Source organism: Lichenostomus cassidix, chromosome 13 (genome assembly GCF_008360975.1).
Source record: "Lichenostomus cassidix isolate B80296 chromosome 13, HeHo_3.0, whole genome shotgun sequence".
Taxonomy (NCBI): Eukaryota; Metazoa; Chordata; class Aves; order Passeriformes; family Meliphagidae; genus Lichenostomus; species Lichenostomus cassidix.
The window spans coordinates 17,815,921-17,841,921 of NC_139494.1; the positions used below are offsets into that span (position 1 = coordinate 17,815,921).

Sequence of the window (26,001 nt, forward strand, 5' to 3'; positions counted from 1 at the left end):
CCCCAATTGCTAATTCTCCCATGTGAAGTTCTTCTTGTGGTTGCAGCTGCTCTTGGATGGGTTTGGCAGAGCAGGGCTGGTGACAGTGGTCACTGCCAGCACCTGCTGCCGCCTCTGCTTTGTGCCAACCTCTGGCCAGCCATGGCCCCTGAGATACAGAGCATTCCAGCCCCAGCCTGGAGCTCTCCTGGGGACCCCTGGCTTGGGCTGGTGCTGTTTGGGCTCCAGTTTGGGCTCCACTCCAGCTGGGCTCACACTGGGATTTGCCTTGTGGTGAAACATCATCCCCAGAGCCTTCAGCCCCTTCTGCCTCCCTCCTGTCCTGAGCAGAGCAGCAGCCCCAGAGCCCTGAGGGCTGTGAGGGGTGCTGTGTACCCACTGTGCCTCTCTTGCAGCTCTCCCCTGCGCAAAGCCCGCGCGCTCTACGCCTGCAAAGCCGAGCACGACTCCGAGCTCTCCTTCACAGCTGGCACAGTGTTCGACAATGGTGAGTCCTGCCTGGCACTGGGGCTCTGCTCGGGGCAGCATTCTGATTCCCAGAATGTCCCACAGTGGGACCCTGCAGCCCCCACAGACCTCCTGTGGCTCCAGACCTTCCTCGTAGCTGGAGGGAGAGCCTGCTGAGCTGTGCCTGCTGAGCTGTGCCTGCCCAGTGTTTACCACACAGAGCCATTCCCAGAGGGCTTCTGGGAAGGGGAGATTAGATTCCAGGTATCAGCACCAGAAATACTCTGTGTAGGTAGGTGCTGTAATGTTTTGTGCAGGAGATGGGGAAGGAATGTGTGTTTTTTCCCTCTGGATATGAGCACTGGGCTTTGCTCAGTCACAGACCTCCTTAATGAACTCAGGTTTGGTGTTTCCTGCACCCAGAGTTTGTTCCCCATGGAATTGAGCAGCTCTGGCTTAGTTATAATCCCAGTGTAAAGAAAAGACTTTTTACTACTTTCCAAGCCATTCTTGGCTTTTAAATGTTAAGCATTGTCATTTGGGAAGCTGCTACCACAGGCACTGGTTTTGCCCTGGGATATAGAGGCGAATCCAGCAGAAAGGGGAGGAGAATGAATACATGTGAATTAAAGACAATTCTTCTCCGAAGCAGCTCCATAGTCATCTTATAAATAAACATGGTCTCCCCTCTGAGAGCCCGTGGGAATCAGAGCAGCTAGGAGGGGAACAAGTTTGAATTAAATACATGATGTTTGCTGATAAAAATCAATGGATTATTCAAGGGAAGAAGTACACAGCGTGTTCCAGTCACTCACAGCACAGCCAGGGCTCACATTGGCTGCAGGATGTGAGGTAGAGCCAGCCTGCCCTGCTGGCAGCCTTGCTGTGATCAAGGGGCTTTACAAAGCCCAGCAAAGGCAGAGGGATCTTGGCAATGCTTGGAGCCAGGCTCTGGTTTGACTTGGAGCTTCTCTGAGGCTGCACGTGGCTGAGGTTGGTGCTGCTGCAGCCCCTGGGCAGTGGTGGCACTTTGGAGAGCTCCAGTGCAGCTCCTGTGCAGCTGATGCCAGGCACAGAGTGAGCCCAGACCTGTGGGGTCACAGCAGCTCTGGGGAATCTGCAGCTCTGATTTCCTGCCCTTCCTGTGGGAGGGGGATATTCCTCTGCCTGCAGGCGTAACCCTGGCCTGGCTCCTGCAAAATCAGCAAATTTTGGGAGTTGATTGAATAAAGAAAGGCTTTTGAGGACTGATCAGGTTTCTGGTTGCACACAATCAGATTGCAGGGTTTGCTTTCCCGCCAGGATTGTTCCCTAATGTGATTTCCCTCCCAGCCTGGGCCCAGGGTTATGATGTGATGGAGTTAATCATGTTCTCACCAACTTCCAAGAGATCTTAGCCCAAATCTGGAGGAACTTTAGAGCCTCTGTTTTTATCCCAAATACTTCACTTCCCTCAGCCCAGCAGCCCCAGGTGGTATTTGGGATTCACTTGGTGAAGGAAAGGCCAAGGAGTCCCACGGGGAGCAGAGCTGTCTGAGTCCCTTGGTGTGTTCACACAATCGTGGGGTGGTTTGGGTCAGAAGGGACCTTGAAGATCATCTTTAACTCTGTTAGTTTTCTGTCTCTAAAGGTCTCACCTGCCCTTTCCCTCTCTCTGCAGTGCACCCATCGCAGGAGCCTGGCTGGCTGGAAGGAACCCTGAATGGCAAGACAGGACTGATCCCTGAGAACTACGTGGAGTTCCTATAACTGTGGGGGAGCAGTGCCACTGCTGAGCATTCCATGGTATCCATGGCAGAGTCCTGCAGGCCCTGTGTGCTGCGGGGTGAGGACATGGCTGTGCCCTGTGCTGTTGGATGTTTGTGTGCACCAGATGGGACTCTCCTGGCTCCTGCGGGGCTCAGGGGAGCTGCTGGGGACATGGAGGTGCTTCAAGACCACATCCTGGCGATGGAAAACCAGCAGAGGGATGGCCAAGTGCTCTGAGGGGCCGAGCTGGAGACTGGGAATGGCCTGAGAGCCCCTGAGCCAAGTGTTCCCTGCAGGGGGATCTTCACTGGCCGTGCAGGTGTCACCGAGCCCAGGGGCTGCAGCCCATCAGTGTCCCCGGAGGAGAGCAGCCTCTGAGCTCCCAGAGCTTTCCCTGGCCTTCCCCAGGTGCCCCAAGCACAGCCCCGAGGTGTGGGGCAGGGCAGGGTGAGGGGACAGCCCTGGTGAGTGACCTCCCTGTGCCAGAGCAGCTCCAGCTCTTGCGGGCGAGAGAGAGCCCTGGGTGGCTCTGCAGGGCTCAGCATGTCCAGGATGTCCTGGACCCAACCTCTCCAACTCTTTTGTTTCCCAGGTGTTGATTTTGTGGGCAGCCCTCAGTCTGTGTGAGGTGAACATCCCACAGTGCCCTCCCAGTGCAGCCCCAGACAAACCCCACGTGCTGTTTGGCTGTTTGGCCCCTTCCCTTCCCAAACCCTTGTACAGACACATCCCTGCTCCCTCCAGCCCCCAGGCTCTGCTGTGCCCTGCTGCAGCTGCAGTTGTCCCTCTCTCTCTCTGCAGTGCTGTTTTTCAGGCCTCCCCTTGCTTTCAGCCTCGTCTGTGCCACGTCTGTGCAGTGCTGGTTGTGCAGTGCCAGGTGAATGAATGACTGCCATCCTCAGGGGCATTTGCTGCTGCTGTGGGCAAGGTGGGGCTGTGGAGGGCTGAGGATGAGCCCTGGACACACCACGAGGGCTCAGTGTGCAAATCCCTCATCATCCCAGGTCCTTCTGAAGGGGCAGGGTGGGAGAAGGAGCCCTGTTTGACTGCAGAGCTGGGATTTTGGGAGCTGGAATCATATTTTATAGAAGAAAATCTCAAAAGAGCCCCCAGCCCGTGGTGCTGGGGTTGGATGTCGTGGCTTTTTGCAACAGTTTTAAAGACTCTGAGTGACTGAATGGCTCTATGTGTCACTTTTTATTTTTGAAAGAATTAATGTATAAATAGAGTATCTTAAAATATTACGAGGAAAAGAGCTATATTTGATATTTTTAGAAGAGCTGTAATGAGAGAAGCAAAGGATGTTTGCTGCTGGTCACCAAGAGGTTCCAAAACCCCCAAGCCTGGCCTGGAGCTGCTGCTTCCTTCACTATGGTGTCACTCAGAGAGGAGGGAGCTGAAATTTCAGCCCTCTTCACGTTTTGTCCACAGTAATTAAACTTCCTGGGCTTTTGTCTTGGGGGAAAAAAAGAGGAAAAAGGCGATCATTTTTCTCCTGCTTTCCAGGGTGGGTGGCACAGCTCATTCCCATGGGATCACAGCCTCTCCATAACCCTTGGGGAACACTCTGGGTCTCTCACCTGGCTGGTGTGGTTTGAAGTCCCCAAACTGCCTCGTGGTCTCTCCTCTGGGGTGTTGGATGAAGAGGATGAGAGGTCTGTAGGGATAAAACCTGGTGTTCCACCAGCACATTGCTGGTTCCTCTGCACCCTTGGATTTAATAGCCCCCATTTGTGCTATTTCTTGGCTTTCCTGAAGCCGAGGATGAGGCCAGGCTTTATCCAGGCCTGGCATCAGATGGGCTGGGCTGTGTCCAGCCTTGGCTCAGGGTGAGGCCAGGCTTTGTGCAGCCCAGCATCACTCCATGGCTGTGCCTGCTGCTGGGACCTCGGGGCTGGGGGTGGGTGAGAGCCTCTGCCTGGGCAGGATGGGGAGAAATAATGGAGAGCATTTAAAAAAAAAAAACCTTAATATTTCTCCTGTCAGCACTATTTGCTTATGTTTGGGATTGTCCCATCCCGAGCCATTCCTGCCTTCCCGGGATGCTGCTGGAGCAGAGAGAGTGCTGGGGATGAATGGAGCTGCAAAGCTGCCAAAAGCACTGCAAAAGGCATTATTTGGGGACAGGGCATTGAGGGAGCTGCTTAGCCATGCAGTGTGAGCAGCAGCTCAGCACTGCTCCCGCCGTGTCCCCAAAAAACCTCCCTGTGCAGAGTCCTCCTTGGGCTCCTTGGGCACTCCAGTTACTCTGAGACACAGTAAATTCCTTTCCAGAGGCACTTGGGAGCTTTTGGATGTGCTGCCTTGAGAGTTTCTGGGAACAAAAGTCCCACGCAGACATATTTACGAGACATCTCCTGGAGGAAAGGGAAATCAAACGGCAGCAGAAGTTATTGCTCTTGCAGGAGAGCAAGTGGAATACATTTTTTTTAATTAAAACTTTCCAAAAAGAAAAATTTGTCTGGAACGCTTACTAAATGTTCCCATTTTGGGCCAGCTTTAATGCTGTAGTGAACGTTGGTTTATTCCAAGAGAAATTAAAGATACGAAATTTTTTTTTTGTACCAGCTTGACATAGGATTTGATGTTTAGTATTAAAGTCATGGGTTGAAATGGAGCAAAAGATGGGCTGATGGGCAGAGCCTCTCCCATGGCTGCTGGCTCCTCACTGTAGGCATTAAACCAAAAAAGAGAGAAGGTGCAGTGATGTCTGCTGGAGCTGCTGTCAGGTGAGTCTCTTGGTGCAGCTCTGCTGTGTTTCACATCAATGGCTGATGTTCCACCAGCTGGCCCTGAGTTTGGCTGTGGTTGGATTAGTTGTGTTGGGCTGGGTTTGGCATTGGGCTCTGGCTGGATTTGGGTTTGGGATTGGTTTGGGCTGGGTTGTGGTTGGGTTGGATTTGGTTTGCAGGTTGGTTTGGATGCTTGAGGCCATTTCCTCTTGTCCAGCACAGGGATGGAGTGGGGTGGCTGAGGGGAGAATTCACCTGCAGAGCCAGAGCCCAGTGCTGGAGAGACATTAGTGAGTGCATGGTGGTTTAATTATCCTAACGAACCAGAAACCTCAGAGCAATTACAGTTTGTACATTTGGGCTAATTCCGATTTTTAGCTTTTGGGAAATAAAGATTAAAAGCAGAGGTTTTTAAAGAAATAGCCGTTTAAAGCTCTGTTCTCTGGGTGAGGAGCTGATTGTTTGCAGACGAGCTCAGCTGGTAATTTAGCACGATGCTGACAGCTCACGAGGTAGCACCTACCTATTACTGACTGTAAATCCTCCCTTCTGCTAATGAAGCTCATTCTGCTTCTAAACCTCAGACAAAAAGGTCTAGAAAATCACACCTGGGCTCTAAACTCACTGACGCACGCAGGAAGGGGAAAAAATCTGCAGCAGCAGCCAGGTGCCCTGGAGAGCAGCCTGCTTGGATTAGGTGGGGATGGCAGGGTGGGGTCTGGAGGTGGGAGGGTGGAGGGTTTGAGCAAACCCATCTCCCTGCTGTGTCCCCCCATGTCTTTGGGAGCTCCCACAGCCCCCTTGGCTTCCCATCAGCTGCCAGAGCTGGTGCCCTGGGCAATCAGATAGTTAACTATCTGCAGCTGGTTCAGAGCTTTAATTCACAGCCACCTGTGAGGGAAGAGCAGAGCAGGAGGGACAGGGGATGGAGAGGCTCTGGGGATTGAGCTCCAGCAGGGCTGGAATGGGACTGGCAGTGGAGGTGGCACTGGTGTGAACATGTCCCTGGCACATGGGGCTCCCAGGGCCTCCCCACCCTCCCAGGGAGCAATTCCTTCCCCATATCCCATCCATCCCTGCCCTGTGGCAGTGGGAAGCCATTCCCTGTCCTGCCCCTCCATCCCTTGTCCAAAGCTCCTCTCCCCGATCACACAAGGGTGAGTTCTCATTTCCAGCCGATGGCACAGTGTCCCTGCTGCCCTGGCAGCCAGCGAAGGCTGTGCTGGTGGCCACAGGGACTCTCCCAGCCAGGACCTGTCCTGTCCTGTCCTGTCCCTGCTGCCTTCGCCAGGCTCTGCTCGGTGCGACTCGGAGCAGCTCTTGAGCGAACGAGCTGCTTGTGACCCAGCGTGCTGCAGCTGGGACACCACGGTGACAGCACGGTGACAGCACGGTGACACTGCACCAGGCCAGTTCCACCTGCGCTGGGAGCCACAGGTGAGCCACACACAGGGGACACAGCTGGACAGCCCTGCCTGCCCCATGCCAGCTGCCTTCCCTTCCCACTCCCAGAGATCCTGGAGATGCTTTGTTCCTTTTTGAAGCTTACTAATTTGGCTGCAGCCATTATCTGTGATAAATACTTTTGAGTCTGGGAGACACACGTGCTGCTTTGCCTCTGTTTTGCTGCTGGTTGTTTTCTGCCAGGTTTGGGTTTGGCTGGGTTTTTGCTGGGGTTTTTGGGGTTTTTTGGGTTGTTGTTGCCCTGTGGCAGTACCTGGAGCGCTGCCGCCCTGCACCGAGCAGCACCGATGGCTCTCCGCCATCCCAGGGCTGCTGTTTATTATTTATTTCCCCAGCAACCAGGATATATTTAGCTTTGAGCTCTTTCAGCCCCATTATGCTCAGCAAACCCAGCAGCCCTGTGGATCGAGAGGTGGCCGAGGTGGCCAAGGGTCACCAGGACCCCCCAGGACCCCATGGGGACCCCGAGCTGTCCTGCAGCAGGGGAGCTGTGAGAGCCACACACCTCGGGGGCCCTTGGCCTTGCCGAGGCTCGGGCTGGGCTGGGTGGATTTTTACAAATTATTTTTAGTAATTGCTGTGTTTGAGCCTTGCAGGCCAGAGCAGTGTGTGTTTGGGGTAGAGCAGCAGAACACGTGCAGCTCCCTGCAGCCCAGCTGCAGAAATCCTGCCTACCAGCCAAAAAGGGTAAAAAAGGGAAAGGGGGGGAGAGAAATGAGGAATTAAAAATGCTGGGTTTTAATTTTGGATTGGTTCTTGCAGGAGCCCAAGGGGACAGGACAGCAGGCACAGCCCTGTCCCCCTACAGCCCCAGGCTGTGTCCCTGTGTGTCCCCCAGCCCCACAGCAGTGTCCCCCAGCCCCACAGCAGTGTCCCTGCGTGTCCCCCAGCCCCACAGCAGTGTCCCCTCAGCTCCTCAGGGATGCAGCTCCCTGTCTCCAATCCCTCAGAGATTATTTCCCATCTGTGCTCTGCTCCTTGGGGTCACATCCCCTGTGTCCCCTGCCCAGGCCTGGCCACCCCAGGTCACTTTTCTCAGCACTTCAACAGGAAGTCTCACCTGTCCTCTCCTCCTGCATTAGCAGCACAATTAGTGCCCACATTTGATGCTGCTTCAGCACTTTTGCCCCAACCTTTCCATGTGGTTTTATCTCAAATCAACAGATCCCATAATTAGAAGGATTCCACTTACTTATTATTTTTTAACCTAAGTTTCCCTGTTGTGACCTCAGAGAATATCCTTAATTAGCTCTGGAGCAGTGCCAGGCCTGTGATGGATTGGATAAGGGTATTTACTGTCACCATCCCTCCTCCAGGTTGGATTTTATCAGCTGATCCATGGGCTCAGGCACTGGACATCAATGAACTCCCTTCTGATGGTTCTTCTCCATGCAGCTCCTCCAGCCAGACTTTGGCAAGTTCAATACTTACACCTTTTTATTTTGAGATGTCCATGTGCTTTATATATAATATATTTATTTAATGTATCTTCAGGTTCTCCAACAATTGAAATTAGCAGCAATGCTCATAGGGAAATGCACCCAACTTGCTGGTCCCTGGTGGGAGCTTGGCAAGAGCACTGAGAACATCTGGGAGCTCCTCTGGGATAACCAGGAACTTAGAGCCAAGGAGTCTTTTATTCTGTCAACCCCCAGAACTTGTGCCTGACATGGCACAGCTCCGGAGCTCGACATGAGCTCACTCTGCAGAGGGGACACAGCCAGGGACAAACCAGCCTGCTGGGGACCTCCCAGGGGCAAACATGAGCTCAAATCCTAAATGTCAAACCCATAAAAAAGGCATTTAACAGCATCTTTTCCAAACCAGTCTGAAATGCCATCACTTCACTGGGATGATGTGAATTTCAGTCACACGCTGGGCTGCACCCGGGTTTCTAGGAGGCTGAGGATAGAGCCCAGGAACCAAATAACAGCAGAAAGGTGGCAGCTGAGGGAGGCTGCAGCCTCTGTCCCAAGCCACCCCCATGGCCATGGGAGGTGCAGAGGGAAGGAATTGGATCTTTGGCCGCAGCTGATTTGATATCATTGCTTTGGTAAATGGACTGGGACAGAGGGGATTTCGGGTGGAATGTGACCACATCGCTGCACTGCCCATGGGGCTGCAGCCCCTGAGCCACAGAGCAGTTATTTATCTCAGGCTGAAGGCTCTCCTTAAAGCATCTTTCCATAGCTGCTGCACGAATGAACGTGGTTATCGTAAATCCCATTCTTGTCTTGCCTCTGACCCCCATCCCCAGCCATCCAGCCTGGGAATTACCGAAGGGAAATTTATGTAAGCTTTGTTTTAATTGCAAACAATTCAAAGAAATCATTCCCTGCTGGGAACTCGGCCTTTTCTGCTGCAGTTAAATGAGATTTTATTACAGCACGACTCGCTCTGTGGCCCAGGGGGGAAGGCTGAGCTGTGCTGGGGGAAAACCACGGTGGTTTCAGTGACTGAGGAGTTGGAGAGATGTTGAAAACTACAAGAGCCACATGGCAGGGAAGGAACTCCATGGCAGCATTTTGTGTTCTGGGGCTGAGACTTGGTGAACCCAAGTGCAACATCTTCACAGCCAGAGAGAGGCTCCTTCCAGCACTGCTGATTTATGAAATCTTTCCCCCTTTTTCCAGGGTTAAATTCTGTCCGTGCACAGACCTGTCTGGTCCAGAGCAGCTCAGCCCCCTGGGCTGGGTTCCCATCACTGACCCCATCCCAACCCAGACCTGGAGCCCCAAGGCTTCTCAGTACATTTTATTTCCCTCTACCAGCTGGTACCTGCCTTGGGACGGAGCTTTTATCGCATTCTGAGGAGCTTCAGACAGTTGAGAACCACTGCAGTGACAAAATATATTAAAGATCATAGAATTAAAGAGCGATTTGGGTTGGGAGGAACCTTAAGCTCATCCAGTGCCTTTCACCATCCAGGTTGCTCCAAGCCCTGTCCAGCCTGGCCTTGGACACTTCCAGGGATCCAGGGGCAGCTAGAGCTTCTCTGAGCATCCTAAATCAATGATTTAATACATTTTGAGCTGTTTTTCCTCAGCTGAACCATCCTGGCAGCATTAGCCCATCTCTGAGCAGCACAGGCTGCCCCAGGACACATTCCTGCTCTGGATTCCATTAGAGAACTCTGCTGGTAATTCCCCTCCAGAAAAGTGATTTCACAAAAGGCAAACAGGACAGTAGTAATCTTCAACTGAACTGTTCACTGGAACTTCCTGATCAGAAATTCTTCCACTCCAGAATGTAACTACGGCAAAGCTTCACTCCAGTGAGAGTAATTCCTGCATATGAGAGGAATAATGAGACCAACGAGAACAAACCAGCGTGTTGTCAGACCCAACCCTCTCCAGGACCACAGCAAAAACTCCACAAAAGCAGTTTGGAGCCATTTAATGAAAAAAGCAGAATTTTATTATATGGTTTCTGTCCATTATTCGGCATTGCTGTAAATGACTCACATTTACTGCAACTTCTGTACAGATGTGTGGCTTTGTATTACCAGAACAGCAAATTTAAATGAAAAAATAAATGTTCAACAATTCCACACAAGCTTTTACAGTCCAACATTTCACTGAGTAGGTGAAAACTACAGACTTGTTACTACAGAATTATTCAGCATGAATAAAAAACTACAACTTTTATTTTTAAACAGGAGTCACTGGTTTAATTTTTCTTTTTTTTTTTTAATGCTGTTTAAAATTGCTGTGATAAAAATAATGATTTTTTTAATAATGCCATACACTGGTATGATATAGGATTTGTCCCCAGTATATATCTTTTTGTTTAATATACAAAATAGAGTAATGACCCATCGCTGCCTCTGCTGCTGGGCAGGAGGTGGAGGTGGGCTGATCCCACACACTCACAGCCTTCCCTCCATCGAGGCCTCTGGCTGGAGAGACTCGACCTTCATGGAAAATTGGGTTCCTATGAGACGTCGATGGCTCAGCAAGCCCTGGGTGCAGACTGGGTAAGGGTAGAGCATGAGTGGTCTGCGATGGTGGAACCCCAGCCTGGGCTGGGTGGAAGGAACCCTAAAGTCACCTATCCCCCTGCATGGGGACACCTTCCACTGCCCCAGGCTGCTCCAAGCCCCGTCCAACCAGGCCTTGGACACTTGCAGGGATGCAATAATACAATCTCTATAAAATCTCACTCTGTCATGTCCCTGAAGTCCTCCCTCTCTGAAGGGACGTTTCCCACAGCCCACGTTCATCCAGGCACTTCCTCCTCTTCCCTACCTTTTCCTGTGGAAACGGCGAGGTCATTTTTCGGCATCGGCTGGCAGCAGTTCCCAACCCCCTCCCCCCTGTGTCCCCCTGTCCCGCTGTCCCCTAAGGCCACAGCGACCCTGAGCTGCCCGTGCCGGGCGGATCCGTGCACTTTGTGATAAGGCACTGAAGAGCCAACGCCAGAGTTCTCCCTGCTTTCTCCAGAGTGCTACACGGACACGGATAACAGGACACGGGCTGCTCGCCGCCGACTAAAGCACTACGGATTCTCACTGGTGAAGTTACAGCTGAACGGCACGTACAGGACGAGTCTTCCTCGAACATCACAGTTTCCTTTGTTTCTCCTTAAATCCAGAGACTGAAAATGAATATACAGGCAAACAGACACGAGGGGCAGAGAGCCTCTCCTCCTGTGTGACCGCTTCTCTCAGGGGGATCACAGAACCCCAGGGTTTGGGTTGGAAGGGATCCCAAAGCTCATCCCTTCCAACCCCCGACTCCATCATCTGCTGGAGTTTGCTTGCAGTTGCTTTTGCTGGCAAAAACCAAAGTCTGGGGTCCCTGCACCCCGACCCGCACACGCTGTCCCCAGGCTCTGCCGAGGGCTCTGGGGATGCAAGTTTATCAAACATTCTCCACAGTAAGAGCAGTTCACCCCGACCCCAAGAGCCCCCCAACCCCACCAGTACAAACTCCTATCTGTATCGCAAATGGGCGCAGAAGGATTCCCAACGACTCGGGCTGGAAGTTGGAATTAAAATCCTGACCTTTACCTATTATAAAATGTACATATTCCTTACAGATCAAAGAGAGTGATTATTTTCTTTTATTAAAGATGCTATTTTACTCCAAAGTACTGAATATAGGATCTTTTTCAATAGGTATAACATTCAAAAAGAGCTTTAAGAAAGGATGAGAATTGAGTTTCCTATTTCAGTTGGAAACCAACGTTAGCTCAGTGTAGAAATGTGCTGTGAACACCCCACGCTCTGTATTTACATATTGCTGGCACCTGGATGTGGATTATTGCCCAATTTCCAAGCAGTTTTTGCTGGGAGGGAGGCTGTGTCTGACCCCCTCAGAGCTGGGACAGGTTTGCAGAAGCTCTGGTTCAGCTCCCATACACACCATACAGATAGGAGTATCCCACCCAAAAGCCAAGGGGAATTTTTACACAGTGATTCAAGAAACACAAGCCCAACCCTACAAACAGCCACGGAGCACAGGTTTTCCCCTCTAACAGAGCACTTCTTTGGATACCAACACCGACAGCTCCGGTGCTGCTCCAGCCAAACCACACGGAACGCTTCCCACTCAGCATATTTGTGACCCTTACAAAAAATATAATTACATGTATCATGATAAAGCAATCTGTCATCTAAAAATCATCCTTATTATACACTATACAAGCTATTTTACAATCATTTAATAAATTGCTTTTAAAGCTGCAGTAGCCCTTCCCTTCTTTTCTCGGATCAGCGAATATACCGATTATACATATTTGAAACTCTAACTAAATATAAAAATATATTAGGTTTTGTATTTTCTCAGATGATCTTTCTCATTTCTATTACACAAACAATCTGGCCACTTCGAGTAAAAATCAAATTTTAGAGTGGCTTAGTAAATATTTCAGTTTTGAGATACAGAAAATCGTTAAGGTGCACGTAGAAAAGGCTACTACAGCTTCTAAACGTCGAAAATATCCTCATCAATGGCAACAAGGAGAAATCCACAAGGCCTATGGGAATTTATGGCACGCCAGGAATTCAATGTGAAGGGCTGCAGCCTTACAAAGACAGAAAGTTTGACGAACAACTCTAAGACCACGAACTCAGTAGCGGAGCTCTCCTGCTCTCCAGGAGAGAGGATGGAGCAGTCAGTGAAGGGTGGAGATGGGAATTGGGTGTCTAACCAGGCAGTTTGGAGCTGGGAGATGCAGTCCCAGCTGCATGGACAAGTCCCCAGAGAGGAGGGCTCTGGAATCCTCCAGGAGAACAACCCCAGCCACGGGGTGACTCACGTGTCCTCCTCTGTCCGTGGGGTCTCCAGAAATCCTCGTGTGATGACAGCTTTAAGTGTATAGAAAACGGAGTTTCTCCACACAGAAGTAAACTTTTCTGAAGCTATGCATATTTTCCTGAAAATTTCCTGATGGGCAGTCAGGACTGATCTTCTTGGCATCAATGCAGCCCTGACTCTTTGCGTTATGGCTGTTGCATCAAATGCGAAAATCAGGCTTCTTTTTGTTTTTTTTTTCAATATATAAAATAACCTGCTCATTGACATCCAGTTAGGACTGGGTTAATTTTCTATGAATCTGCATATCCAACGCTTTTGCAATATACCAAAAGGATTTGTTTCATCTGGATCTAGTGAAATGAGATTTGAGAGGTTCTCCCACCCACCCTGGCCCTTAAAAAAAAGCCCAATTTTTATGGCCACTTTGCCGGTTGAAAGCATTAGGTTAGAAAAGCCCAACCCAGTTTCACATGGATCTACTCGAGTATTTACTGTCTAGAGGTCGTTTAGGAAAGCTACGAGCTGCCCCACCTTAAAAAACCAGCTGTACAATAGGCATCTTGAAGTATTACAAAAAAATTATGTAAGAAAAAATGAACAAGCTGAGTTCACGGTATATAAAGTTAAAGGAAATTGCTAAAACCAGACAGTAATAGCTATAAAAGGCACAACTTCCCTTTTCTGATATACACTTGTAAACTTTCTTCAGGTTACATGCATAAACCAAAATACTACCTTAGCTTTAAAAAAAAAAAAAAAAAAAATCCAAAACGTTTTACTAAAATAAAAATAAAAAAAAAAAAGCCTAAAAAATTGTCTCCAGCCAACTGCAGCAATTAATTAATTAATTAGCAGAATGTTCGTAACAGCCTCAGAGCTTGTCACTGGTGGTTTGATGCATCCAGGGATGGTGCACGAGGGGAGAGAGAAAATTTCTGCCAAAAACCGATTTCTTTTCCTTTCCTTTCTCCCCGTTTCTTTCCCAAACGTGAGAAATCTGCTGCTTCTCCAGCCTAACTCTTGGCCCTCTGTAAACCACATGTAGTGCATAATTACAAAAGAAACACCTGCGAGGACAAAAGGAACAAGTTCTGTAGGTTTTCTCTTTACAAAACAAAGCTATCATGTGACGGTTTCTTAAGGCAACCCTTTGTGTTAAGGCAGTCACTTCTGATGAAACAAGAGCTTCTTGATATTTCCATTGGAATATTTTGGTATCTGATTGCTGATGATTTCTGCCAACATTTCTGGGAACTCAATACTCATGGATTTATCCAAAAATGTCTGGAAGCAAAAGCTCAGAAGATTTTCAACCACCTACGAGTGACAAGACAAAGAATTACTGCTCATGAAGATGTTCAGAGAACATTCACCTCCCTCCTCCCCACCTCCTGCCCACAGATGGGGCTCAGGCAAGATGTGCACAGCAATCCTCGTTTAGTTCATTAATTATTGTCCATGGCACTCTGATAGAAACCAAACAGACTGTGCAAGGCTTTACAGATGCTGAGGAGATTCAGAACAAATTCCCATTCCAGCAGGTAAATAACACACACTGGGATAAGCTAAACGAGATTTTTCCAGGTGCTTGGTAGAGTAACAAGGAAAAACCAGTAATTTTGAGGTTTCAAAGTTTCCCTTGTCTTAAGTACTGCTTAGTGCTGTGTGTGTAATTAGAATTAAACTGCCAAAGGAGGCAGCTTGAATTTGGAAATTCCTTCAAAATGACATCACTGCTAACACTACACATAGTGCTGCGGCATTATTTTAATGCAATTTCAAACTATTCCATAAATTCCTTACTCACTGGGCTCTGAGATAACACTGCTTTTAAACATCACACTTCTGCTTCTACTGCAGAATCAGCTACAGCTCCTGAGTTCCTCCTTTTCAAAGCAATGTAATTTTAAAAACCAGAGAGACTCCAAATGAGATGAATTATACCATCAATTGCTGTGGATCACAGTGCAGAAGCAGCCTGAGAGGAGCATGCTCAAGGCTGTCAGTTTGCCTTCAGTGACCCAGCAGAGGAGCATGACCTCCTCCTCCCCCAGATCTGTCCCTTTAAATAAAAGGAGCAGGAGGAGCTGACTTTCCCCGCCCCAAACGTACTTCTCTGGAATGCCTACAGCATTCCTGTCAGGACTTACATCATGCATAGAGTCCAGCAGTTTAGTCAGTTGATAAAATCGCTGCCAGTTCTGGCTGGAGTTCCCTTCCCTCTTGACGATGGCCTTGCCCAGCTCCTTGATGTACGTCATGCGGATCTCCTCGAACAGAGACTGGCTCTTCAGGCCTTCCTTGGGAACTGCAGCAGGGAAACCAGCAAACCAAACATTGGAAAAGGGAACTGCAACGTTATTTAGGTTCTCCTACATTAGTTACACAGAGAGGGAATCTTCATCAGGAGCTGCAGGATAGGGCAAGGAGTAAGAGGGGAAATTTAGGCTGAAATACAGAATTGTTCCCTGTGAGGGTGGTGAGGCTCTGGCTCAGGCTGTCCAGATCACCTCTGGCTGCCCCATCCCTGGAAATGTTTAAGGCCAGGTTGGAATAAGATGAGCTTTAAGGTTCCTTCCAACCCAAACTATTCTATGAAAAAGGACTTGGACTGATTGAAGTGACAGCAGAGAGAAAAGGAGAGAGCAGGATGGGACAGTGACCAGCTGAACACAAAGCACAGGCCTGCTGCAAAATTAAAAAACCTTCAAAAGTATTCCACCAAAAACGAGAGGGAAGGGAACTGGACCATGGAGACAAAGACACCCAGCCCTGGAAGTGCCTTCATGGAGAACCACCTGGGCTGGAGCTCCTGGATTCTCCTGGTCTCAGGAAACGTGGTGTTTAGAAGGTCCCATAAAAATTCTGTGTGCCTAGAGAAGAGCAAGGGCAGATCACAGGATGGCTTGGCTCAGAAAGGATCCTCAAAGATCATGTGGTTCTGAGCCTCCTGACATGGATCAAGTGACAGGTCCAGGCAAGGCAGTGGACAACAAACAGACTGCCTGAGCCATGGGGAATCAGGGCATGGACAGAGCTGCTTTGGGACAGGGATGGGACAGGAGACAGTGCTGGCCAGGGGAGGAGCTGGGGACAGAAACCAGCCTGGAGATTCAAATCCAGGTGAAATCCATCCTACAGGGATGGTCCTGCCAAAGGCCAACCTGGACAAACAGAGTGTGAGCTGCAGGGCTCCTCAGGGTGCTTCCCCTGAAGCCTCTGCTCACCTCAGTGAGGTGAAGGAGCTGACACAAAGGTGGGCAGAGGCCATAAAGCACATTCCTTTCCTTAGGAAACCCAACCTTCCCAGCACTGTCAGCATCTGAGAGATTCTGGAATGAAGTCTCATCTGCCTTGCCTGCAGAGGAGATGAAACTTGTCAACTGTTTCAGTACTTCCCATGGAGAAGGTCTGTGAGCTGTGGCTGGTGTGAGCTACATGTCTAGACCCGTGTGGGAATCCTGTTTTACCCCTCCTCCCCTTCTCTTGGAAAACTTAGCACAGAAACACAATAACCAAATTCAAATTGTCAAGTCGTGGATTAAAGAGCTATAGAAATTTCAGCTATTCAATTTGCAGAAGCTCCACGATGTACCACACACACAATGTATGTGCTTGACAAAATGAAGATAAATTGTCTCCCCCTGGAAATGAGGGGAGAGGCCTCTCTGGGCACTGCCAGCTCCTGCCTGGCCCTGCTGCTGGAGGGGCTGAATTCTGCCAGGGCTGCCTCCTCACCACTTCTGCCATGGAAATTTCTCCATGGAAATTTCCAGCTTCTGTAAGGAAAGTTGGCCTACACCACACCCAAAACACTTGAGGAATTTTTGGGAGAGATTTCAGAATCAAACAGGAACTGTTTGAAATCTGCCATTTCAGGGAAGTTTGAAGTTCCTACAAAGCCCACGGCCGCCAGAGGCTGAACGTTTCCTCTGAAAAGAGCCCTTGTCCCAGTTCTGGGCTTGGCAGGGAGGCAGTGCTGGGCACTGCCAGGCTGGTGGGGCACTGGGCACTGGGGGAACTGGCCATGGCAGCACTGTGCCCCACAGCCCTGCCCACACCATCACCCCTGCCCTGACACAGAGCAGGGCTGGGCTTCCCACTGCTCCTGCTCTTACTGGGAAAAAGCCCAAGGTGAAAAAGTTCTCATTTCTTTATAACAATCAGTCCTACTATTCACTGGAAACACTGAAGATAAGCAATGTTTACACCCTCAGCGTAATGAACTTAATAATATTTACTTTTCATCACGTTTCACATCCCTTCCAATCCAAACCACCTGATGAGGATGATGCAGAAGTACCAATGTACTACACCAGCTAATCCTGCCTTGCTCTGCTGCCCTTGCTGCCTTTCAAACACGATGGCACCTCTGTCACTGCTCTGAACCAAGGCCATGGTGCCAGGCAGGAGCAGAACATGTCACTCCAGCCCCACAGAGCACAGGGAGATCAGTCACTGGCTACCAGTGATATCAACACAGGGGAAAATAACTCTGTAAAACGTATTTACACATAATCACTTATATTAATTATCTGTCTCAGATTAGTTTATTTCTCTATATTCTAAAAGGACTATTTTTGACACTGCTCTTTGAACTTTCATGCAGCACAGACAGAAACTGTACTGTTTTGCAACTCCAGCACATCCTACCTAAAGATAAAAACCAGCATGTAGCATATTGTACAAATTGATCTCTCAGTATCTATTGCAAATCCACCACACACTTCCGTAGATACAAATGCAGAAAGGTTGGTAGTGAGCTGTTCACCTACTTGTAGAGAGGAGAAGCAAAGTCTTCATGCAGAGATACTCCTCGTAGGAGACTTGGAGGCGGGAGAGCTCTCGGGCCACCATCAGCATGTGTTTGCATTGTTCATACATACAGGGGAGGTTCATCCTCTGCCTGAGGAATAAAGCACAGGGATTAGTGAGCTATCTCCAGGTTCTGTATGTGTTTTTCCCCACTGCACTCAGGGCAGAGGGGTGGAGCAGAGCTGTACGTGAGCTGTGGCACAGCAAAGGATGCTCCACTGCCCAGGGAGCCCCTGAGGTGGCTGCCTTGGTGACACAGATAAACAGTGGCCCCGAGTGTGGGACTGGGAGTGTGACGTCCTGAGTCCCAGAGCCTTACAAAGGGAGCCTTTCTGCACCAAGGACTCATCAGGGAGCTCTGCTATCAACAGCCCTCAGCACCAACGGGACAGAAATCCAGTTCAGTCTGAGCTCTCCGAGGCTGGTGGTCCTGGAGGATCTCATCTTCCTAAGGAAACTAAGGAGTGCCACACTAGAGCTGGGATTTCTCTAATTCTCTCAATACTTTGGAGAAGTGCACTTAATTTAATACATATTTATACATATAGCAGTGTCTTCCTGTAACTTCGTGGTTTTCAAAGAGACTTTTTACTTGTGCCCCTCTATGTTCCTGAAGAGATGACCAGCACTGCAATTAAACCTCATTATCTCTGTACTGTAATAAACACATTTTTAACCATATATGGGAAGTCATGTTGACAACCAAAGGAAAATCCTGGAATCAGAATAACAAACATTATGATTTTATATATATTTTTTTCTATTTCAATGAAACCTTGCATGGAGACAGAATTCCTTTTATTTAATACCTCATCTGATACAGCAATCTTGCTGATATATGCTCTTACAGCTGGTTACTGTGAATATTGCAGAATTAGTCTGGAGTGGGAAATGAAGAACAGACTGATTCTGAAGAGTGTAAGACAGACTTATGCTTTTGCATGAGTTTTCTTTTACAGAGAAAAAGACAAGCAAAATAACCTCGTGCAATAATCTCTGTACACAATCTCTGTGCAGTGATGTCAGCACTTCATTTTTTGTTAATGATGTGTCACCTTTCCTTGGTATCACCTATACAGTATTATAATCTACACTCAGACAAAATGGGATCCCTGTGGCAGTTAGAGTAAGAGTTGGTTATGAAACCACAGCTCCTCCAAAGCTGATCAGTTTTCCATTCTCCCTCCCTTAGCCCTTAAAGAGGATTACCCAGTGAACCCTCACAATCACCCTGGGAAACCCTGAGTGGAAACAAGGAACAACTCTTCCTCAAGGTGAGAAAACCAGGGGGAATCCTGATGGCTTTTGAAAGACAGAAATACAAACTACTGAAACTGTATTAAACTGTATTAAACTAGATCAAGCCCAAGTGTGAAACTCCAGCATTTCCAAACACAGCTGCTGGACAATTCCCTCCAGGTGGAACTGGACCATGTGTGGCACTGCCTGTCACCTCCAGCCACAGCATGTGGGCACAACCACCAGGCTGCCAGCCCAGCTGCACCTCCATGCCACCAGCACACAGTGCACAAAGGCAAAGCTGGGAAACAGGAGTAAGGCAGTGCTGGGTCTGGGGTTTCTCAGGGCACTTGACACAAAGCCACCACTTGGCTGGTGACAAACGCTGTCCTGGCCCCTCTGGGCTGTATCAAAGGGCATCTCACATATTTCAAATTGAGTAACTCAAACCCATTCCCCGACAGGGCTCAGCAGTTTCCCTCAAGTAAAACTGTGCCCATTTCTGGGCAGAAGGTTAAAATAAACATTATGAAAGGGGTCAGCCTGTCATTTGTTTCTGCCTGCAGGGAATGCAACCCATCAGTGAGGCTGAGGGTGCAGAGCAAGGCACACAGGCTTTGGCAGTGCCAAGGCTGCACAAACTGCAGCTCCCAAAAGATGAGAGCAGCCCCATGGCCTGTGCTCAGCAAGGTCTGAGCTCAGGGGGCTCTGCCCTGTGCCCTGCTGTGGTGTGAGCTCAGGGGGCTCTGCCCTGTGCCCTGCTGTGGTGTGAGCTCAGGGGGCTCTGCCCTGTGCCCTGCTGTGGTCTGAGCTCAGGGGGCTCTGCCCTGTGCCCTGCTGTGGTCTGAGCTCAGGGGGCTCTGCCCTGTGCCCTGCTGTGGTCTGAGCTCAGGGGGCTCTGCCCTGTGCCCTGCTGCCAGAGCACGAGGAGCTGATTCACTGCCCTGGCCCAGCCCTGGCACACGCTCTGGGAAGAGCTCCCAGCCAGTCCCTCCTGGCCAGGCAGCATCAGATGATCTCAGCTGGCACAGGGAGCTGTCCCGGGGACAGCCTGGGGGTCAGGGACACAGCCTGGGACAAGGGCAGGGCTCAGGGCTCTCCTGCTCAGATCCCAGCTCCCCTCCCCTCCCAGGGCATCCACCAACCCCACGGATCTGTTCACCCACACCGTGGAACACTTCCACAGGGTGTTAGAGAGCTCAGTAAAACACACACAGCACTCAGTGAGGACACCACACAGCTGCCTGCTCAGCTGGAACTGCCCAGAGAGCCAGGCTGGGCCACCCTGACCCTCCCTGTGCCCTAAACACCCACCCTGACCCTCCTTGTGCCCTAAACACCCACCCTGACCCTCCTTGTGCCCTAAACACCCACCCTGACCCTACTTGTGCCCTAAACACCCACCCTGACCCTCCTTGTGCCCTAAACATCCACCCTGACCCTCCTTGTGCCCTAAACACCCTCCCTGCCCTGCTGCAGGGATGAGCTGGGGGTGAGGGAAGCTCAGCAGAGCTTTCACACTGCTCTGAGTCACTCAGCTCAGCAAAGCTGCACAACACCAAAGCCCAGTAAACAAGATGCTGCAGCTCTCAGAGCCAGATGACTCCAACTCCACACAAGGAGTTACAAAAGAATGTTGGGGAAAAATTCGGGGAAAAAGGGAACTGACAAACCCTGCTTACAAAGCTGACCTCACTTGTTGTTCTGCTGCTCAGAGCCACCAGCACAGCTATCCTGCATGGCAGATGAGATCAGAAGGACAAACGAGTGACCTCACAGCTCCCAGCCAGGAGCCACGGTGACAAGCATGGCACCAGAGTCCAAATCCTGAGGCTCAGGACTTCCAGGAACTTCTGTCTCAAGCTGGACAGCAATTCCATGGCATCTGCTGCTCGATGAGCACAAGTGTGCACTGTCACTGTGCTCACTGTAGTTTTGGGCACACTGTGACACAACCAGTGCCCTTCCAGCAGGGCATGTTTTGAATCACAAACTGGGGAACAGTTATACAATACAGCAAAATCGCAGGTTTAAACCCTTTCCAAGTACTAAATAATGGCCTAAAGCCTAAGACTTATTCAGCTGCCAAACTTTTCAACAGCTTGAATCAAGTTTCATGTGTGTGTGTGTAAGAACACGTAAAATATGTGTAAAATTGCCAGCTAGTATAGACATACCTCCATAATAAATAAATAATCATAGGAGTACAGACATAGGAAGTGGAATATTCAGTAAATATTCAATTTTTAGGAAAAGCCTGAGCAAATGATGAATGTGCCAGTTTAAGACTTAGGAACAGAATTTAATCCTCTTTCCCCCACACTGTGTGAGCTACTGGATGTTGCTGCTCCAGCAGTAACTACACAGAACACACTGGGCAGGGCTGGCACAAGGGAAAATGCATGGAAGACTGATGTTGATGTTGAGCAGATCCATGAAGCTGAACAAAGTCTAATTAACCCCATAAAGAAATCAATCCATAATTGCAGTTATGTCCAACTGAACCTCCAAGGCTTGCAAATCCTTCAAAGGTGGAGTTTCCCCTCCTGAAGACACTGAATTGTACCAAATACGAGTGTAAGTCTTGAAAGCTCAGAAACTGAATAAATGGTTCCTAAAACCCACTTAAACCCCAAAGAGAATGAAAGCAGAAGTAACTGACTGCCCTTCTCTGTCCCCATGGAGTGGCTCTGAGTGCTCAGATCTGTGTTCTGCCCCGAGGTGGCTCTGGTTTAGTGAGGGATGAGACATAAAAAGTCACAGCCAGAGAGTTTTATGGAGAACCTGCAGCCCACAGGAGAAGGAACTGCAGTTCTCTCAGTCAGCTCAGTGTTTTATTGGAAACAAATGTCACTCTGATCTACGATTTATGTACCAAACTGGAGCTGGAAGGAATTTGGGAATTACTGTTCGCTGTTAACAGCACTACCCTTGCATTTCTGGGGGTTTTTAGGAGAAACAACACCTAGCAGTGAAGCTTTGTGGTTTTGACCCACTGATAAAACAGCAGGAGAGCTCTGACTTACAGCAAATGAGGGGTTATTGCACTTAGTGACAACATCAATTATTTCAATACCACCACAGAGACTATCCTGCTCCTGGGACATATTTTAAGCACTTCAATAAACACAAGTACACAGATGGGCCCTCACCTGCCATCTCCTCCTCAGCCTTTAAAAAAAATTATTATTATTATAAGGCAATGATTACAGTTTATAAAAGCCTGGATAAATATTTACACTGAGGGGGAAAAAAAAAAGCAAGGGAATAAATAAACATGAAATATAAATGGCTGATCCCACAGAAAATGTAACAATTATCATATTTTTTTAAAACATGGAACATATTTGGGAGATCTGTTTTTGAAGTGCAACAGGACCAAAAATAGCAGGACTGTGCCAAAACATGCCAAAGGTATTGCCTCCATATCAAAACCAGAAACAGAGACATGAATAAGATCTAATCACCTCAACAATCCCAAATTCCCTCTTTCCCTCCTCTACAGCACAGAATTACTGCACAACACAAATCTGGGAAAATACAAGGAAAGCAATGTGTGGTACAAGAAAAGATAAGTTCAAAAATTCCACCAAATTCAACTTTGCTTGAAAGTTCAACATGTAAATATAAACCAGGCAGGTTCTTCCATCTTTGACCTTCTTTTCAGCCCTAATTTTATCAGCTGAGACAGGAAGGTTTCACTCTGGGAAGCTGGTGGGGCCATATTGCCACTTTGATACACTAAACAGACAGAACATTATGCAATTTGCCAAACTTTTCTCTCCATCCCAGGCATATTTTTAGCTCTGACTGTGTTGGCTCTGATAAAATGAATGATTCTAGTGAATGGTGCAGGAACAGTCACAATATGGAATGTTAAAGCACAAACACCTCCCACAAAAACTTCTGGATATAAATACACTTAATATCTCAATTACCTTCCGCTTGACTTAGTTAAAAACGCTAAGCAAGCTGCTGGGGAAAAAAAACAAGTGGGAAAGGAGAGGCTGGTTGGGAAAATTCAGTGATTCAGCCCGAGGCAAAGCCCAGCACTGGCAGCTCCTACTCACTCGTTAATGATCAGGTCTGGAGCAAAGCACAGCAGGTTGCCATTGGACTGCTTGTAGGATCTCCAGCCCAGAGCAAAAGCCATCAGGAACATCCAGGAGTACTGCAGAAGGGTCATTTGGTCATCCAGGTGCAAATTTCGGAAACCTGGAGAAAGAAAAATTGAGGGGGGTTGGTGTCAGCTGCACAGAAGCAATAAGGGACAAAAAACTTGTGTGACTTGGAGAAGGAACAGAGTTATGAGCAGCACAACTGTGTTATCAGTGCATAGGTACTGCAGGCAGTAAAAGGGATGTAATACTCAAAAATCACAGTATATATGTGTGTGGTTATCTGGAACTGATGGTCAGTCAGATACATCACAAAAGGCAACAGTTACATTTCACACACACTGTAATTCCCTGGGCTGCCTTCCAAAAATAACAGGGTTTGCTACTTTTCACAAGAGCAGTGTGCTAGACAATAAAAGGTTTCGTGTCAAATTTTGTTCTTATTCAACAACAGTTGCACACAACCTACAAAGTAAGCACTGCATCAGTTACCAGAATTAACTGCTTCTAATCTCATATGTAGCACGAACAGAGCCAACTGAACAAGGAGGAAATGAGTAAAACCTGACAATTGGTCCCTCAAAGAGTCTGAAAATGCCATCAGCTCTGGATCTGCAGCATCAGCTCCTATCAGATCCAGCCTACACTTACCAAGAAACTATCGTGCCATACGGAGCCATTATTAGAGCCTGAATACAAGCTGATTTTATCTATTTTTATTAAGCATCTGACATCTAAAGAGCTCATAACATCTAAAGAGCTGCTTCCTGAAGCTGTGCCAGCAGACAGAGCCGGTGGATGAACGTGTGACAAACGTGGTGGGTCTGAAAGCCCCTGGCTCTGGAGCCAGCAGGAATGACCAGGTATTGCCTCTAAAATCCACACCCAATTCAAAGTGATTCCAGTCTTTCTGGGTCAAACCCTGAAATCTGTGCTCAAGCCCTCCCCAGGAAAAGGTTCTTTTGAAATGCCAACTAAAGGGTTTGGCAAGGAATGCTGGCGTGCTGTCAGCATGGCTGATGGGCTGCAACCAGGAGCAGGATATACAAATTAAACACTCGTGAGGAACCACCTCAGCAAACAAAAGAAAGGAGATAAAAATGATAAGAATAGTTGCTATTAATGTAGTTATTAAAGAGAAGATTGGCATTTTCATTGAGAGCATAAGCTCTAACCTGAAGGGTTTGGCTTATTACGAAAACTCTTCAGCAGAGATGATGAACACAGAAGTGTTTTATAAAATGGAATCTAAATCTGGAGCTGGGCACACCAGATGGTCTCCCAAAAACCTGTCCCAGAAGGAAGTGTGTGCATGTGAACCTCCCATAGAGCAGAGTGAGCTAATTCAGCACAACTGCCCAGTGCAAACAGCTCTGACACAGAACCCCAGAGTCACTGAGGTTGGAAAAATCCTCCAAGATCGTTGAGCCCAACCTGTCCAATCCACCCCACCTTGCCAGCCAGACCCACACAAACCTCTCCAGTCACATCTCTGCTGGACACAGATGCATTTGAGTTTTCCAGCCTTTCTTTCCCACTGTTAATTTATTTCCCCTGCTCAAAGAGACACAGTTATGACTCATAAATCTCATTATCAAGCTTTTTTCTTTTTTTTTTTTTTTTGGCAGACCTGTTCTGTAATGTTATTTTTGGGCAACCTATGCGTCATGGAGGTGTTTTTGCCAGGGTTTTTGAGAACAGGTAGTGAACACATTGACAGGGGTGAGAGGGAGATAAACACTGGGCTTTGTTCTGTAGGAACAAACATCTTCAGCTTCCCTTGGCCCTGGCCTCTCTCTCTCCAAGCAGATGCCATGTGTCATGTCCAAGGCTGAGATGCGACATCACTTCTTCCGTGTCTCACTGTCTTTAAGTGGAGCTAAAATAGCACCAAACCTCCCTCTTTCTGCAGGTAACAGTTTGAACAGAGCTGGGGAGAAAATAACACTTTGATTTCCACCCTGGAGCTGGACAGTGAGGGGGAGTCAGAAAAGAACCATCCATGAACTCAGAGCCAGATGAGCCAGCACAGTGATGCTGGGCTGGAGAAGTCAGAGAACCTCACTGATCAAAATATTCAAGAAATAACTGTTTACTGCCAGAGAAGCTGTGGCTGCCTCATCTCTGGAAGTGTTTAAGGGCAGGTTGGATGGGGCTTGGAACAGCCTGGGACAGTGAAGGTGTCCCTGCCATGGCAGGGGTGGCACTGGATGGGCTTTAAGGTCCTTCCAACCCAAACCATTCTGGGATTCTGTGAATCTGAGGTGGAAATAGAGCTAATACAAACAGCTCTCTGCAAGACTTTTACAACAAATACCCACTTTAATAGGGATTTTAATATTCAGTGGTCAAAGTGTTCAAGTAAAATGACCCAATTTGTAGCAAATAAATGCTGGCATGTGCAATTGTTTCTGCTTTTCTGCTCTGGAAGTACCTGAGACACCAACAAACCCAGAAACCAGCAACACTCCACCAAAGAGGGAAACCAAACCAGGGAGAGATTTCGGCTCAAAAGCAGATTTCCCCCAGCACTCCCAGTGTCTGTGCCTCACCTGGGATTGCCTTTGCCTCACCTGGGATTGCCTTTGCCTCACCTGGGATTGCCTTTGCCCACTTGACCGCGGCGACCACCTGGCGACCTCCCAGCATGTTGAGCGTGGAGAGAATCCTCCAGCTGGAGTCGGGCAGGGAGCTGTCGTAGCCTGAGTAGAGCACCTCGGGCTCAATGACCTCCAGCAGGGACACCAGGGTGGGGGTCAGCTGGGGCAGTGACGCTGGCACGATGCTCTTGCTGCCTGCTGCCTCTGCAGCCTCCCTTGTCCCTGCTGTGCCGCCCTGCTGCAGCCCTTTGATCTTCTTCTTCGTCTTCCGAGCTGGGGAGGGTGGGGAAAGCACAGGTGAGGACATGGAAAAGGCCAGACTGAGATAAACACGGCAGAGGAAACGCTGCTTTCCTCCCCACACAGCTGGGATCAGCGCTGGTTTGTACAGTCAGGAATTGCACATTCATTCCAAGCAAATTTCCAGGGAAAATAATAATTTTAATACAAGTCACATTTATGCCAACGCTTCAGAAAGTTCAGTAATGTCTGTGGGTACCTTACAAGGCTGACCCTAAAATACAAAGCCAAATCCCACCATTGCAAATATCTGCAGGACTACACAGTCTAAAAATAT

General features: G+C 48.7%; 2 protein-coding genes across 3 annotated transcripts in view; one reads left to right on the forward strand and one right to left on the reverse strand.

Moving 5' to 3' along the window:
* The window catches only part of ARHGAP26 (Rho GTPase activating protein 26), a 98,715-nt gene extending 94,063 nt beyond the window's left edge, over positions 1-4,652 (forward strand). For both annotated transcript variants that reach the window (XM_085074079.1, XM_085074077.1), the window contains 2 exons: positions 396-487; positions 2,108-4,652. In XM_085074079.1, the coding sequence (XP_084930205.1) occupies positions 396-487; positions 2,108-2,196 (181 nt within the window). In that variant the 3' untranslated portion in view covers positions 2,197-4,652. The remainder of the gene's footprint in view (positions 1-395; positions 488-2,107) is intronic.
* Positions 4,653-9,786: 5,134 nt separating this feature from the next.
* Positions 9,787-26,001, reverse strand: part of NR3C1 (nuclear receptor subfamily 3 group C member 1) — a 59,820-nt gene continuing 43,605 nt past the window's right edge. Inside the window, exons 5-9 of the mRNA XM_085074076.1 lie at positions 25,419-25,697; positions 22,777-22,921; positions 17,428-17,558; positions 14,803-14,960; positions 9,787-13,969 (exon numbers count right to left, since the gene is read on the reverse strand). Of these exons, the coding sequence (XP_084930202.1) occupies positions 13,817-13,969; positions 14,803-14,960; positions 17,428-17,558; positions 22,777-22,921; positions 25,419-25,697 (866 nt within the window). The 3' untranslated portion in view covers positions 9,787-13,816. The remainder of the gene's footprint in view (positions 13,970-14,802; positions 14,961-17,427; positions 17,559-22,776; positions 22,922-25,418; positions 25,698-26,001) is intronic.